Source organism: Pelophylax lessonae (genome assembly GCF_965119305.1).
Source record: "Pelophylax lessonae genome assembly, chromosome: 2".
NCBI classification, from domain to species: Eukaryota; Metazoa; Chordata; class Amphibia; order Anura; family Ranidae; genus Pelophylax; species Pelophylax lessonae.
In genome coordinates this window covers 96,017,099-96,031,623 of record NC_138769.1, presented here as the reverse complement: position 1 = coordinate 96,031,623, position 14,525 = coordinate 96,017,099, and the positions used below count along the sequence as shown (strand labels likewise).

Below are 14,525 nucleotides of genomic sequence, written 5' to 3'. Positions count from 1 at the left end.
ACTTTACGGTGAAGTCCTGCTTTTAAAGAGTTAACATTTTATGTGTCCCTTTTTATATCCCTCCCCCCTTTTTTTTTTACCAAAGTTTGTCACTTTAAATGTATATGGTTATAGTTCTTGCTTATTCCTTAAGAAGTACTCTATCACCATCTAGTGGTTGCCTTGATAACAGCATTGCTTGATTTTTTTTTTTTTTTTGGATTTGGATTATACCAGCAAACCTGCACCTGCTCCAGAATAGGCATGGTAGGGGATAAGGAAGTATGAATGTTGAGCAGAACTTGATAAGGTGTCAGTGAGAAGTCTGAAAAGTGTGGAGAGGCAGCAGGGGATTTATAGAGAAGTGTCGGGACGAGGTCTATAATGCGTGGGCAGGCAGCAGGGGTTGGTGGTGGTTTGTGAATATCATCTTCTAGCAGCAATATAAAAACACAGATCTCTTAAAAGCAAATCTTTAATAATAGAGTGATACACCTTCTTTTCTGCACACATGTTCCAATCTACTTAAGTTTTTATTCTTTTGATTGAAGATATATTCATGCATTGTCACTGTGCAGCGTAATAAATACAGAAGAGCAGATCGGGGATTAGAAGAAATATTGACTAATTACGGCGTACACACAAAGATTCTTATAGTGTAATTACTGCAGTGAGATCAAAGTGCGCAATTACACCGCACACATTACCCTAGGCCAATAACTAATTAAATTTTTTACAGATTATCCAATCACCATTTCACGCAATTTCAGCCTGATTTCATTGAATTTTACAGGATGTGGCTATATAAATCCTGTATTATAATAGTAGTATTAATAATAATAATGTGACCCCCATGAATTTAACGTTATCTGTGCTAGTAATCCAAAAATCTGCTAGGTTTTGCAAAGTGTCGAGTGCCCATCTTAAAACAACTCTGTCACTAAATAAAAAAAAAAAAAAACACAAAATTGAGGACTTATTAAATGATTGATTAATTTAGCTCTTGAATTCATCTGTCACATACCTGGTGGAGATAGCGCTATAGAAGAGACTTCTCTTGCACCTCTTGTCCAACATGCCCTGGTAGTGATGATCGCAGGTGTGAGGTCAGAGTGGCACGAGAGTCGGTATAACGGCAGCTAAAGCTGAGGTTTACAGGAAGCAGAGGGCCGTGGATCACCAGGAAGGAACCAGGAACTGGAACACAAAGCTTGATTAGCGGGCAGGAGCACAGCCAGGACACTAGCCAAAAGGTCTTTACAGCTGGGCAGCGAAGGAACATAAGCCGGAGGCAAAGTCAGGATATAGGCCGTGGTTGGTACACAGTCAGGCAATGAGGCACAGATGCACAAGACAGGAGCAGGAGTCAGAGTACAAGCCGAGATCACAAAATGCAGGCAGGAATCCAGAGATCAGGCAGGAGTGATTTTCCTCTCTGGCTCTCTTGTGCCCCCCCCCGTGTTCACTATCCCCCCTGTGTTCTCCACCCCCTTCCCCCATCCGTGCTCTTAGCTCCCCATATGTGCTCTCTGTCCCCCCACCCCCCCTCTCCTACATCAGGATGGAGAGTGAGGAAGGGGCTTGTAAATGTCAAGAGCTGCTCAGTCTAAAATGCTCAAGCCTATTTTTTGTCCCAATCCGGGCCTGGTGCTCAGTCACATGCAGATTTTTTTTTTTTGCAAGTTGAAATATCTTACCTGAGGAAGGTAGACCATTACGGATGGTCAACAGTGCTTATTATCTGCACAAAAAGTCCTACACGGCACCTTCCTCACACCTTGTCACAAGCAGTGCTCAGATCTGAGTTTTTTTTCTGGAATGGATAGATCGGTGTATGGCCACGATTAGTCATACACCTAAATGAAGCAATGTATGAGGCAATGTCAGTTGTATGATGTATTCTCCATATGATCCAACATGTCTGTATTCTGTGATTTATTTCACAGGGATCTCTCTGTGCTCCGTGGAGGAGGAAGGCAGACCACATCTGTATGTCCAAAATGTGAAGGAGTCTGGCTTGGCATTCAAAAGAGGTAAGTGATCACTTGACTGATTCCAGGGCTTATTGCAGCAACTACAGCACATCTAAAGTGGACCTGTCACTTGGTATAATTTTTCATTGAGAGTACATGCATGGTTCAGGCGTCATCTGGAATCTGCATCTACTTTCTGAGCTGACACTCAGAGATGACAGTCATGTAAATTTTGGTGTGTCTGCGGTTCCTGAATGTGTTTGCAAATGTCTCACAGGTCTGCCCCTGCTGCAGCTTCTCACTTTGAGACATGCTGCAAAGTTACAGTTTTGCAGTTTGTTCAATGGAGGAGAGGAGACTAAATCCCCATACACACGGGCCGAATGTCGGACGGCATCGGCCATTTCAATGGAAACCGGCTGACATTCTGCCCATGTGTACTGAAGCCAGTCCAATAGAAGCTGACTGTTTGGCTGTCCGTTTACACCTGACTACCCTGCAATCAGATCCACTAGATGGAGGGGAACAGATCCCTTTCGGTTTTGTTTAGCGGCTCAAATTGAAGGTAGGCGGGTCTGTTTAGATTCATCGCTCTATAGGTCAGATTGAGTACGCCTGAAAAAAATTTCTTTAACTGTTTGCCACCTGCCTTCATTACATTTACATTGGCAGGGTGACATGCAGGCTGGATCATATACATGTTCGTCATCCACACACTTCTTGGTTGGGGACGCACATACATGTGCCTGTTGCTAACCCAATCTGTCACTGGCTACAGCGGGATTTTGTCAGCAGTTCCTGGCCAATGATTTATTGCTGAGATGTTCTGATCGGTTGTAGCCAATCGCAGCACAAAGTTCTGTATTACAGGGATATGTACACAGATTAGCAATCTGGCTATTTCTTCACCAAAAACAGCCAGATCTGTTAGTAAAAGCAGCACATATTACACACATTTCAAAATACTGCTACAATAATTAATGGTTTGTATTACATACGGTATCTCATAAAATTGAGTACACCCCTAACTATTTTGAAAATATTTATTAATGTCTAAACTGCTGGCAACAAAAGGGAGTACACCCCTAAGCGAAAATGTCCAAATTGGGCCCAATTAGCCATTTTCCCTCCCCGGTGTCGTGTGACTCGTTAGTGTTATAAGGTTTCAGGTTTGAATGGGGAGCAGATGTGTTAAATTTGGTGTTATCGCTCTCACTCTCATACTGGTCACTGGAAGTTCAACATGGTACCTCATGGCAAAGAACTCTGTGAGGATCTGAAAAAAAGAATTGTTCTACATAAAGATGGCCTAGGCTATAAGAAGACTGCCAAGACCCTGAAACTGAGCTGCAGCACAGTGCCCAAGACCATGCAGTGGTTTAACAGGACAGGTTCCACTGAGAACAGGCCTCGCCATGGTCGACTAAAGAAGTTGAGGGCACGTGCTCAGCGTCATATCTAGAGGTTGTCCCTGGGAAATAGACATATGAGTGCTGCCAGCTTTGCTGCAGGGGTTGAAGGGGGGGGGGGTCAGCCTGCCAATGCTCAGACCATACAGCGCACATTGCATCAAATTGGTCTGCATGCCTGTGCCAGAAGGAAGCCTCTTCTAAAGATGACGCACAAGAAAGCCCGCAAACAGTATGCTGAAGACAAGCAGACTAAGGACATGAATTACTGGAACCATGTCCTGTGGTCTGATGAGACCAAGATAAACTTATTTGGTTCAGATGGTGTCAAGCATGTGTGGTGGCAACCAGGTGAGGAGTACAAAGACAAGTTTGTCTTGCCTACAGTCAAGCATGGTGGTGGGAGTTTCATGGTTTGGGGCTGCATGAGTGCTGCCACCACTGGGGAGCTACAGTTCATTGAGGGAACCATAAATGCCAACATGTACTGTGACATAGTGAAGCAGAGCATGATCCCCTCCCTTCGGGGACTGGGCGCAGGGCAGTATTCCAACATAACGACCCCAAACACACCTCCAAGATGACCACTGCCTTGTAAAGAAGCAGAGGGTAAAGGTGATGGACTGGTCAAGTATGTCTTCAGACCTAAACCCTATTGAGCATCTGTGGGGCATCCTCAAATGGAAAGTGAAGGAGAGCAAGGTCTCTAAAATCCACCAGCTCCTTGATGTCGCCATGGTCGAGTGGAAGAAGACTCCAGTGGCAGCCTGTGAAGGTCTGGTGAACTCCATGCCCAAGGCAGTGCTGGAAAATAATGGTGGCCACACAAAATATTGACATTTTGGGCCCAATTTGTACATATTCACTTAGGGGTGTACTAACTTTTGTTGACAGCGGTTTAGACATTAATGGCTGTGTGTTGTTGTTTTGAGGGGACAGCAAATTTACACTGTTATACAAGCTGTACACTCACTACTTTACATTGTAGCAAAGTTTAATTTCTTCAGTGTTGTCACATGGAAAGATATAATATATGTATATGTGTATATGTGTGTGTGTATATATATGTATATATATATATATATATATATATATATATATATATATATATATATATATATGTATGTATATATGTGTGTGTATATTTATTAAAGAGGTCTGTTCTTATCTGAAAACCAGTATTCCTTTTGGATAATCAAATTTATAACTGGCTGGAAAAAAATATAACTTGACGACAACCTGCACTGTTTCAAGGTGGGGTTTTGGCAGGGGCCAGGGGCGGGTCATGGGTGGTGCCAAGGGTAGGGTTGAGGGTGAGTCTTAAGGGGGCTGCATGATTTCTATCAGCAGGCCTGCCCAAAGGTAATGGAGATCACTCTTCGGCTTCCTCTCCTTCCTTTCCTCAGCTCCAGCCTGGAAGCAGGCCTGGGGGGTCCCCTCCCAGGCATCATGACAGCAACCTCAGCACTCCCATCTTCCACCCGACTCCCCTGCTGCTCAGGCTCCACCAAAGTTGAGGGCTGTCACAGCCACCCTGCCATTGCCTTTGGCCTGGGGATTGGCCAGGTTCCCAAGTATGCAGATCAGGACCTCCTACCCTGCATCCACTAACTTCCAGAAGCTTCTCCAAGCTTCTGAACCTGTGGTAGGTACGAGAGACCTGCCCTGTAGAACCCTCCAGCCTGGCCTAGAGTATCCTGACCCAATTACAGACTTTCACAACTACCATGGGTCAACATTAGTTGCACACTAGGTGGTGCTACATATGCATAGACTTCTATTGGCCGATCACTATGATCCGCAGCTAAATTTTCTAATAGGTAGGGGCAGGCAAGATTCAGCACTGTCTGGTATTTTTTTATTATTATTATTGTATTTTTTTTTTTTTACAGAATTTAACATTTCCATTCTCTGTCTACATTCATCTGGGATATTATATTACTGACCAAAGCATTACATTTCTTTTTTTGCACAGATTTATAGGGGCAATGGATGCAGTTTGTATGCAAACCATTCCCACAAATCCAATTTCATGCTTGTTGGATTGGCTTTCTGCTTTTCCCAGAAGTCTGGACAGGGTTTGAGTTGAAGTTTGCAGAACCCCCTGCCTATCCTTAGGAGAAGTGTAAAGCACACACCTATTACACTAGCACTGATCACGTTAACAATAGTCGCAGATCCCCCTCCTCTCATCCTCCGCAGTGGGTGTTAGAGTTACTGTGGTGGTAGTAACTTCAGAAGAGAGTCCAGTACAAATCTGCAATAAAGTTTGTAATAATATAATTGGCCCAGAGAGGATTATTTTTTTTTCTTTAAATAAATTACATTGTATTGGAGTTTTTTATCGTGATCCGCAGCAAGAAGAAATAAAATCCGTAGAGTGCTGCACATCTGTGCTTTTGTTAGAATTTGATGCCTCTTCTTCCTCTCTCCCTTTCTTCCATTGTCATTAAGACGCTGCCAGAGGCAATACAATAAGATGGAAAGGGAAAGTTTTTTTGTTTGAAGACTGAAACATGACAGAAATGAAAATTATCCTTTCAGCTAATTACTCTGGATATAATGAGCCACTCAACTAGAGGAGTGAGCGCAAAGTAATATAGAGCCAAGGTTTTTAATTTTTTTAACATTTTGCAAAGATTTAAAAGAACTTCCAGGGAAAATAATGCTGCATGTAGTAATGTAAAATAGAGGGTTGGAGTTCTTCCTTACAAAGCTGCAATGTGTTACCATAAGAGAAGACCATCTCCCAAAGAGGTGCTCAGCCCGCATAGATGTGAACCTAGACTAAAAGCATCGTCCTGTCAACCACGGAGGAGGGTATGCACCTATGTGAAGAAAAAAAGAGGAGGAAGGGATAACATGTCCTGTTGCGACCTAAATCTCCTGGTGGTGTCATCCTTGTGGTGGACCTTTTCTACACTGGGGCATTAGGTGGACGCTGGGTTATGTACTGATACCCTATGTGGTTTGGGACAGTGCACCGACAGCGGCGCATAGTTTTGCCCTTAATTGCTGCTGATGCATCTACCTTTGTGAGTAGGGTCTTTTTACTTTGTTTTAATAAAGGTTTACATTGACATACTACACCAGAGCAGTTGCCCTGTCTGTCCCTTCCCCTATTTTGCTGTAAGAGAAGAAGTTCTCAGTTTCAGGGAGAATGGCTGCCAAAAATCTGGCACACTAAGTAGTGTGCATATTAAAGGAGACCTCTTTTTTGCGTTCCATTGTCCAACTTTCAGGCATAGTAGCTCAATGGTTGCCTATGGTACTCCAATCTGCCATACTACGGAGTTTTACCTGCAGATAAAGCGATTGTAGATTCCAGTCATTAACTTGCAAACCCCCTTAGGCCTTGTACACCTAAGCTTCAAGTATATAAAAAAGCCCAAACTTTTTTTTCAGATAGAATAGAAAAGGGTTAACCCTGTAAAGTTTTTATTACACCATTTTCTCATTATGAAATTTTCCTTTCACTTCCTGTCCCATTGACACATAAAGAAGTTTTGAATAAACACTCTAAAGTAAGGGAAATTCTTTGTTAGATAGTTTTTTTTTAGCATAGCAAGTGTCCTGTATTCAGATGACCTTGCAAAAATTTGGATTTTTCTTACTTTTAGTTCTGGTGACCATGTTCACCAAGGCAAATGGCAAGGGTAAAAAAAAAAAGTGATACCGATAAACCCTTCTTTAACAAGCTACTCAAAAACAAGCTACTATCAGACTTTCAGCTTCTGCAATTGTTGATACTTGTTGGCGGCTTGTTTGGGGCTCATTCACGCCATGTATGTTGGGCTGTGTTGCTTAAAACAAGAATAAGAAAAATTACATTATCGGAGGGGAAATTGTCCTCCACTCCAAAGCTATGTTCTCACAACCTCCTGGAGATTGGACGCTGGACCAAATGGAGCTGTCTGTGCTCTGAAAGCATAAAGAGAAGACCCAGCCACACTTGGATGAGCCAAAATGACAGTCCCGCCTATGGACTGCCCAGCTTACCAGTTTCACCCAAGGCAAGCTTTTATGGTATTAAGATCACCTTGGGTTAAATGTTAGTGGGCAGTCCACTGGCGGGAACTGTCATTTTAACTCTGTAGAAGAGTGCGGTTGTGTCTTCTCTTTATGCTTGGTTCAGCACCCAATCTCCAGGAGGATGTGAGAACATCGGTCAGAGTGACGTCTTTGGAGTGTGGCTGTGTCTTCTCCAAGTAAAATGCAATTGTTTTCAATGGGTCCAGTTCACGCCAACATGCTGCATTGGTGTGCGCTGGGTGAAAACAGGACCTGCTACATTTAAAGACTGCTCGACACAATGCAATGCTTTACAGCACGTCGTAACATAATGCAGAATAAAACCAAGAAAAATAGTAATAAGAATCCTGCTGCAAAAAACAAAAATGCAATACAGCGCATTTAAAAAAAAAAACAAAAACAAAAAAAAAAAAATTACACGCAAGTGCATTTAACGCTCAGTGGGGTTGATATACTAAAGGCAAAATAGACTGTGCCCTTTGCAAGTGCAGTTGCACTCATTTTACCCGGTGAATGTGGTGAAGCTTCACTCAGTAAAGAATGCTCAATCAGGTGCAAGGGAAAAAAAAAAAAGATTTTTGCTTGCACTTGATTGGATGATAGAAATCAGCAGAGCTTCACCACCTTGAATAAGCTCTGGGGAAAATGAATGCAACTGCACTTTAATCAACCCGTATGTGCGCTAAACGCAACATACATGGCGTGGGCCTAGCCTTAAAATGGTTATAAAGTCTCTTTTTTTTTATTTTTCACTATAAAAATAACATGTTATCTTTTACCTGCTTTGTACAATGCTTTTGCACAGAGCAGCCTCGATCCTCCTCTTATGTCCCTCCTTTGGCGCTCCTGGCCCCTCCTTTCCTTTGAGCGCCCCCACAGCAAGCAACTTGCTATGGGGGGCACATGATCCAAGCTGCAGCTCTGTGTATCCGTTCAGACACTGAGCTGTGGTTTGCCCCCCCCCCCTTCTCCCCTCATTGCCTAACTGACTTTGATTGACAGAAGCTGGAGCCAATGGTGTCGCTGCTGTGTCTCAGCCAATGAGGATCGAGAGAATTGGACAGCCGAGGCTCTCATGGACATCGCTGGATCGAGATGGTAAGTAATGTGGGGGCTGCTGCACACAGAAGACATTGTATCTTAATGCATAGAAAGCATTAGGATAAAAAAACCTTCTGCCTTTAGAACCACCTTCTGCCTTTAGAACCACCCCTTAAGTGGTTGTAAACCCTTACATGAAATAACTGGCCTAAGGTGATACACAAAGATGAAACAAATCCTCCTACATAAGTTTTACCTGTTTATCTGCAGTCTTCTCTTCATTCAAAGTTCACAATTTTAAAAAGCTTGTCTAAGCTGTCATAAAGGCAGGGGCTGGAGAGCAGAATGTACACACTGGAGAGCTGATTGGAAGGAAGAGACACACCCCCTTCACATAGCACACAGGAACAGTGGGAGTTGAGGCTGTCAAATCTCAGGCTGTGTGCTGGAGCTCTCTCCCATGTCAACATTTATCTTTTGGTGTCAGGAAAACCTGTCAGAAGTGACACATGCAGATAGGAGAAGAACAGGGCAGGAGACAGAAATGACAATGCTCTGGATTGAGAGACGTACACACTATAGAGGGTTATGCTTTGTTCATATTTCATGTCTATGGTTTACAACCACTTTAAAGTGAGAGCCTGCTGTACATCTTCTCTTATTGCCTCTTGAAATGCATTCATGGAGATTTCTGTGTTAACAAGCTTTTGCATGTTTGTAAGAAACAGGCTGAGGCTGTTTAACAAAGCAAAAGTAACTTGTAAGACTTTGTCTTGATGTACCTGGAATTTATTTAGCAAAGTTAAAGTTTAGTTGTGCTGTTTGGCTTAGTCACATACTCAGGCAATTTAGTCTTCGGGGTTAGGTGCTTTCATATTCTTTCTGTACAGCACATATTTATAGAATATAAATATAGAGCAAAACTGCTCCAAAGGCGCCCCCTGCAGGCATTTATATGAACGCAGTTCCTTTCCCCATGCCATGCAATCCCAGCCAGCTAGAAATGGGCTAGAACCTGGCACCAAAAGGTTTTTTTTTATAGGATTTGGTTCCCTTTTCTGCATATATAAATAAAAACCTTTCAACGTAGAGAGAGGGGCAGAAAAGATGCACCCTGGAATTCAGAAAAACTGGCGCAGACAAATTTTGAAAAAGTATCTTGCATGTGGCCAATCTAGAACTTGTACTTGAATTTGGTGCATGCTACAACACTTTTAGAACGCATGTGAGACACTTTGACAAAATTTGTCTCTCTACGCCAAAAGTTGGCCTTAATTAGCTTCACTATTATAAGATACCAACGATTGGTGTTTTGTTTTGAATTTGGCGCAGGTTTTACGAAACAATATAGAAGTGGAGCAAATTAGAACCATCTGAAATTGGCACACGAGTTGCTGTCAAAACCAAAACTGTTGCAGATGTTTTTTGAACTAGGCGCAACACATAAAGTGCAATTAGCTCCAGAAAATTGGCGCAGCAGCTTTATTGAATTCCCCCATAGTGGTATATTTTGTGTTACATGTGCATGAATGAATCATTTCTGTTTTAAATTAATAAAAAAGCACAGTAAGAAAAGAAAATCCACATTTTTTTCAAAAATATTTTTTTCTTTCAGAGACTGTTGAATCTATTTTGAGACTGAATAAATCTATAAAAAGCAAAGAGGCTGTACAGTATATTAGCTATATGCAGACCAATGGGAAAGAATAGTCCCCATAATGTAAATTGCTTGCCATTTCAGGTTTGAAAATAGGAGATGAGGTGATGGAGATTAATTCAGCCACAGCACGAGATCTCAACTCTGCGATGCTAAAACATGTCCTGGCCAAACCGTTACTGTGCCTTGCTGTCCGTACCTATCCTGAGTTGGAGGAGAACCGGGCTCTGATGGAGGCACCGCCGCGCCGATCTGAGGCTGATTCTAATGATTGCAATCTGTTTGCCAGCAGTCGAGGTAAGAAGAATACTATGTCATTTTCTTTCAAAACATTTTATTAAGATTTTGCAAACCCAAAATACATAACGACATACGAAGGTCACGAAGTGCATAACATGCATGTAACAGTTCGTAATGCAGCATAAAGATAAGACGTAACAAGAAAAATATAAAAGACCCTTTAGCTTTAGATATATAAGGGACTAAAGCTTATAGTGGGGACCCAGTGCAACCAAATAGGGGGCTGACAAGGGTATGCAGCGTCTGGAAGGATCCCCCCCAGGGCCCAGACACCCCCGTGGGGATCATGCTGTGTCCGGACCGAGGAAAAGACCTCCCGGACAAGGATGGGTCTTCCTTATGGTACTCAGTTGAAAAAGGGTCAAAGGGGAGGCCCTCTCGTGGCAAGGAGTGAAACTCGGACAGGAGGGAGGCAAGATGGTTCGGGGGCTGTTATGGAGGGCCTATTAAGGTAGGTCAACAGTAGAGGGTACCAGGTAGGAAAGAAGAGAAGGAAAGGGAGACATGGGTAAAGGAGAAAGACAGGAGGGGAAGATCAGGTATATAGAGGAAGTAATACAGTGTAGGGATGAGCATAAAGGGACATGGGCAAGTAACGACCCAACAGACACTAGGATTGCGGTTATCAACCCGCAGCGGTTAGTAGGGTGGGTGGGGTTAAGTAGTTGCAATATTCGTCTGATACTATGTCATTTTCATTTCAAGCAGGTATACATCTAGGTCCACTCAGTCAGGCTTTGTTTAAGGTATATCTAAATGATATAAATCTATTGATAGAGTTGGTTACAGTTTGAACTTTTCACTGGGTCTTCTCTGATGTTCAGGGCCTTAGAGAGTAGATGTTTTCTTATGGGCTTGGGTGGGACAGGTTGTGCTTACCTAAATTCTTACAGGAATGCCCATTCTTATGAAGTAAAGGATAAGAGCACCTGAGCTCTACTGGTTCCTCGCAAAGCCTGTACAGCAATGCCTGGCCCAACCTGACAGTAGGGTTGATTGGATCCTCTGAGTGCAGTGGAAAGTATCAAAGTGGGATGTATGCCTTTTTATTTGGATGTGTGCCCATTCCTGTCTTCAAAACGGACAAACACAGGTTTGAGCCTTGGGAGCACAAACCATAGTGGCTAGATGGACAATTAACTTCTGAACAGGCTGTGCTGTAGCAGCTCATGTATACTTACCTAAAAGGGCCCATTTGTAAAGCTGTGATATGGATTTTTCTGCTGCTTTTCTAATGAAACTACCACCTACTTTTTTTTTTTTTTGTAAGATTGTTATTTATGAAAGAATGGACAGTTGATTATTGGCTTATCTCTTTGAATATGTGAAAGTAAGGATTTAAAAAAAAAAAAAAAGACAGTACAAAACCATTCTACAATTAGCGGTAAAATAGACAGAAACAGATTTTCATGACATAAGTATCGCAGTTGTTTTAGGGTATAGAACCAACCAACACATCCAAGGTGGTTGGATACAGTAAACCGTATCAATAATATAAGCGAATGTAATCCAGAAATATACCAGGTTGAATAAGGAGGGGGGATAAGGAGAAAAGGTATAGAATTCTAATGAGCAAGGTACCGGGTAAAACATCAGAAGTGTCCTGATACCAGGTGTAAGGAGCTAGGGTCAAAGCGAGGGTCAGTCTGAGGTTGGAGGTTAGGGAGGGGATGAAAAAAGGGGGGGGGGTGTCGGAAGAGCATGGTTGGGGCAGGGGGCCTCTGGGACTTCCTAGTGGGTCCTCTGGCCCACGACTACATTTTTATAAAGCACTGCTGTACACTTTAACTTGCTTTGTGCTCCATAGGATTCAGAAGCCAGTGATGTTCCAATTATTTTATTTGGGATTTAGTCTAGATTTGGCACTGTCCCAATACTACAATGTTTCCATTCATGTGTAGAGTGCAAACCATGGGTTTATATGAATATCCCTCCTAGGCCTTTATACACAAGCTTTAGTTTGTAAAAGATCAGTGTGTACAGCAAGCATTTGCATAGCTTTTAAACCTCTTCAAGCACCCTTCAGCTAAACCTACAACCCCAATTCCAAAAAAGTTGGTACACTGTGTAAAATCTACATAAAAACAGACTGCAATTATTTCCAAATTCTAAATCCCATAAACCCATATTTATTCACAATATAAAATAGAAAACCTATCAAATGTTTAAAATTAGAAAATGGATCATTTAAAAAATAAAATAAAATAAAATAAGGTAATTTCGAAATTGATGGCAGCAACACGTTTCAAAAAAGTTGGGACAGGGCAAAAAAAGCTGGAAAAGTAAGCGGTACTAACAAGGAAAAACTGGAAGAACATTTTGCAACTACGAAGGTAAATTGGTATCGGGTCAGTAACCTGTTTGGGTTAAAAAAGAGCATCTTAGAGAGTCTGAGTTTCTCAGAAGAAAAGATGGGCAAAGGTTCACCAATCGGTGAAAAGCTGCCTCTAAAAGTTGTCAAACAACATCAGAACAATGTTCCTCAACATAGAATTGCAAAGACTTTAAAAATGTCATCTACAGTACATATGAAAAGATTCTGAGAATCTGGAGAAATCTCTGTGCGTAAAGGACAAGGCCATAACGCAATATTGCATGCCCGTGATCTTTGGACCCTCAGGTGGCACTGCATCAAAAACAGGCATGATTCTGTGATGGACATCACTGCTTGGGCTCAGGAATACTTCCAAAAATCACTTTTTTACTTGCAAAAATGGCAATGGCAAGATCATTTAAAATGGTCTTTTGAAATGTGGAAAACTGTTCTGTGGCCAGATGAATTAAAATTTGACATTCTTTTCAGCAAGCATGAGCGCCGCGTCCTCCAGACTAAAGATGAGAGGGAGCTTTCAGCTTGTTATCAGCACTCCGATACAAAAGTATCTTTCTGAACTTTTCAGTGCTGGAAGATATATCCAGGTTTTCGAGCAGCATATGCTCTTATCCAGGAAGGCCTTGCATATTTCAGCAGGACAATGCTTACTGTCATGACACCAGCATGGCTTCATAGTAGAAGAGTCCAGGTGCTTAACTGGCCTGCCCGCAGTCCAGACCTTTCACCATTTGAAGACCTCATGTTGCATCTTGGAGCAAAAAATATGACAAAGACCCAGGACCAGGGCTTTTTTTCAGCGGTAACGTGGGGGAACGCAGTTCCGGCACCTCCAATGGGTGCTGGAGGGTCTACTGATGCTGGCTGCTGGGAGATCTATTGTTGCATGGTAATCTATTGTTGCTGGTGGTGGATCTTTTGATACTGAGTGTTATTTGTTGCTAAAATTGAGATTCCTGTTTAGGGAGGGGTCCACTGTTGCTGGCTGCTAGAGAGTCTATTGATGTTGGCTGCTGGGAGATCTTTTGCTGCTGGGGGGGGTCTATTGCTGCTGGCTGTGGGGGATCTATTTTATTGCTTTTCTTGTTATAACCTAATCCTATACATTCCAATACAAAATTATACTTCGCTCTATATTCTCTAAAAGGGGCTGTACTGGAAGCTGGGTAGGGGGTGGAACCAAGGGTCAGTGCTCAGAGGTTGGAAGGGGTGGAACCAAGGGTCAGTGCTCAGAGGTTTGAAGGGGTGGAATCAAGGGTTGGTGCTCAGAGGCTGGAAGGGGTGGAACCAAGGGTCAGTGCTCGGAGGTTGGAAGGGGTGGAACCAAGGGTCAGTGCTCGGAGTTTGGAAGGGGTGGAACCAAGGGTTAGTGCTCGGAAGTGGGTAGCGGGCGGAGACACAAAGTAACTTAGAAGGGGGAGTTCCTGCACCTATTCTCTGAGAAAAAAAGCCCTGCCCAGAACTATTAGGCATTTAGAATCCTATATCAGGCAAGAATGGATCCTAGATCAGGCAAGATTGGGACAACATTCCTCCCCCAAAACTCCAGCGAATGGTCTCCTCAGTTCCCAGATGTTACAGAGTGTTGGTAAAAGAAGAGGTTGTTACACCGTGCTAAACATGGCCCTGTCCCAACTTTTTTGGAAGGTGTTGCTACCATCAATTTCGAAATTACCTTATTTTTTTCTTAAAATGATCAATTTTTACAGTTTATACATTTTGATATGTTTTTCTATTTTATATTGTGAATAAATTTGGGTTTATGGGATTTGCAAATCATTTCATTCTGTTTTTATGTATAT

General features: G+C 42.5%; 1 protein-coding gene across 2 annotated transcripts in view; it reads left to right on the top strand.

Annotated features, from left to right (window-relative positions):
- TIAM1 (TIAM Rac1 associated GEF 1) overlaps positions 1 to 14,525 on the top strand; it is a 588,418-nt gene that overhangs the window by 448,167 nt on the left and 125,726 nt on the right. For both annotated transcript variants that reach the window (XM_082245498.1, XM_082245499.1), the window contains 2 exons: positions 1,926 to 2,012; positions 10,176 to 10,388. In XM_082245498.1, the coding sequence (XP_082101624.1) occupies positions 1,926 to 2,012; positions 10,176 to 10,388 (300 nt within the window). The remainder of the gene's footprint in view (positions 1 to 1,925; positions 2,013 to 10,175; positions 10,389 to 14,525) is intronic.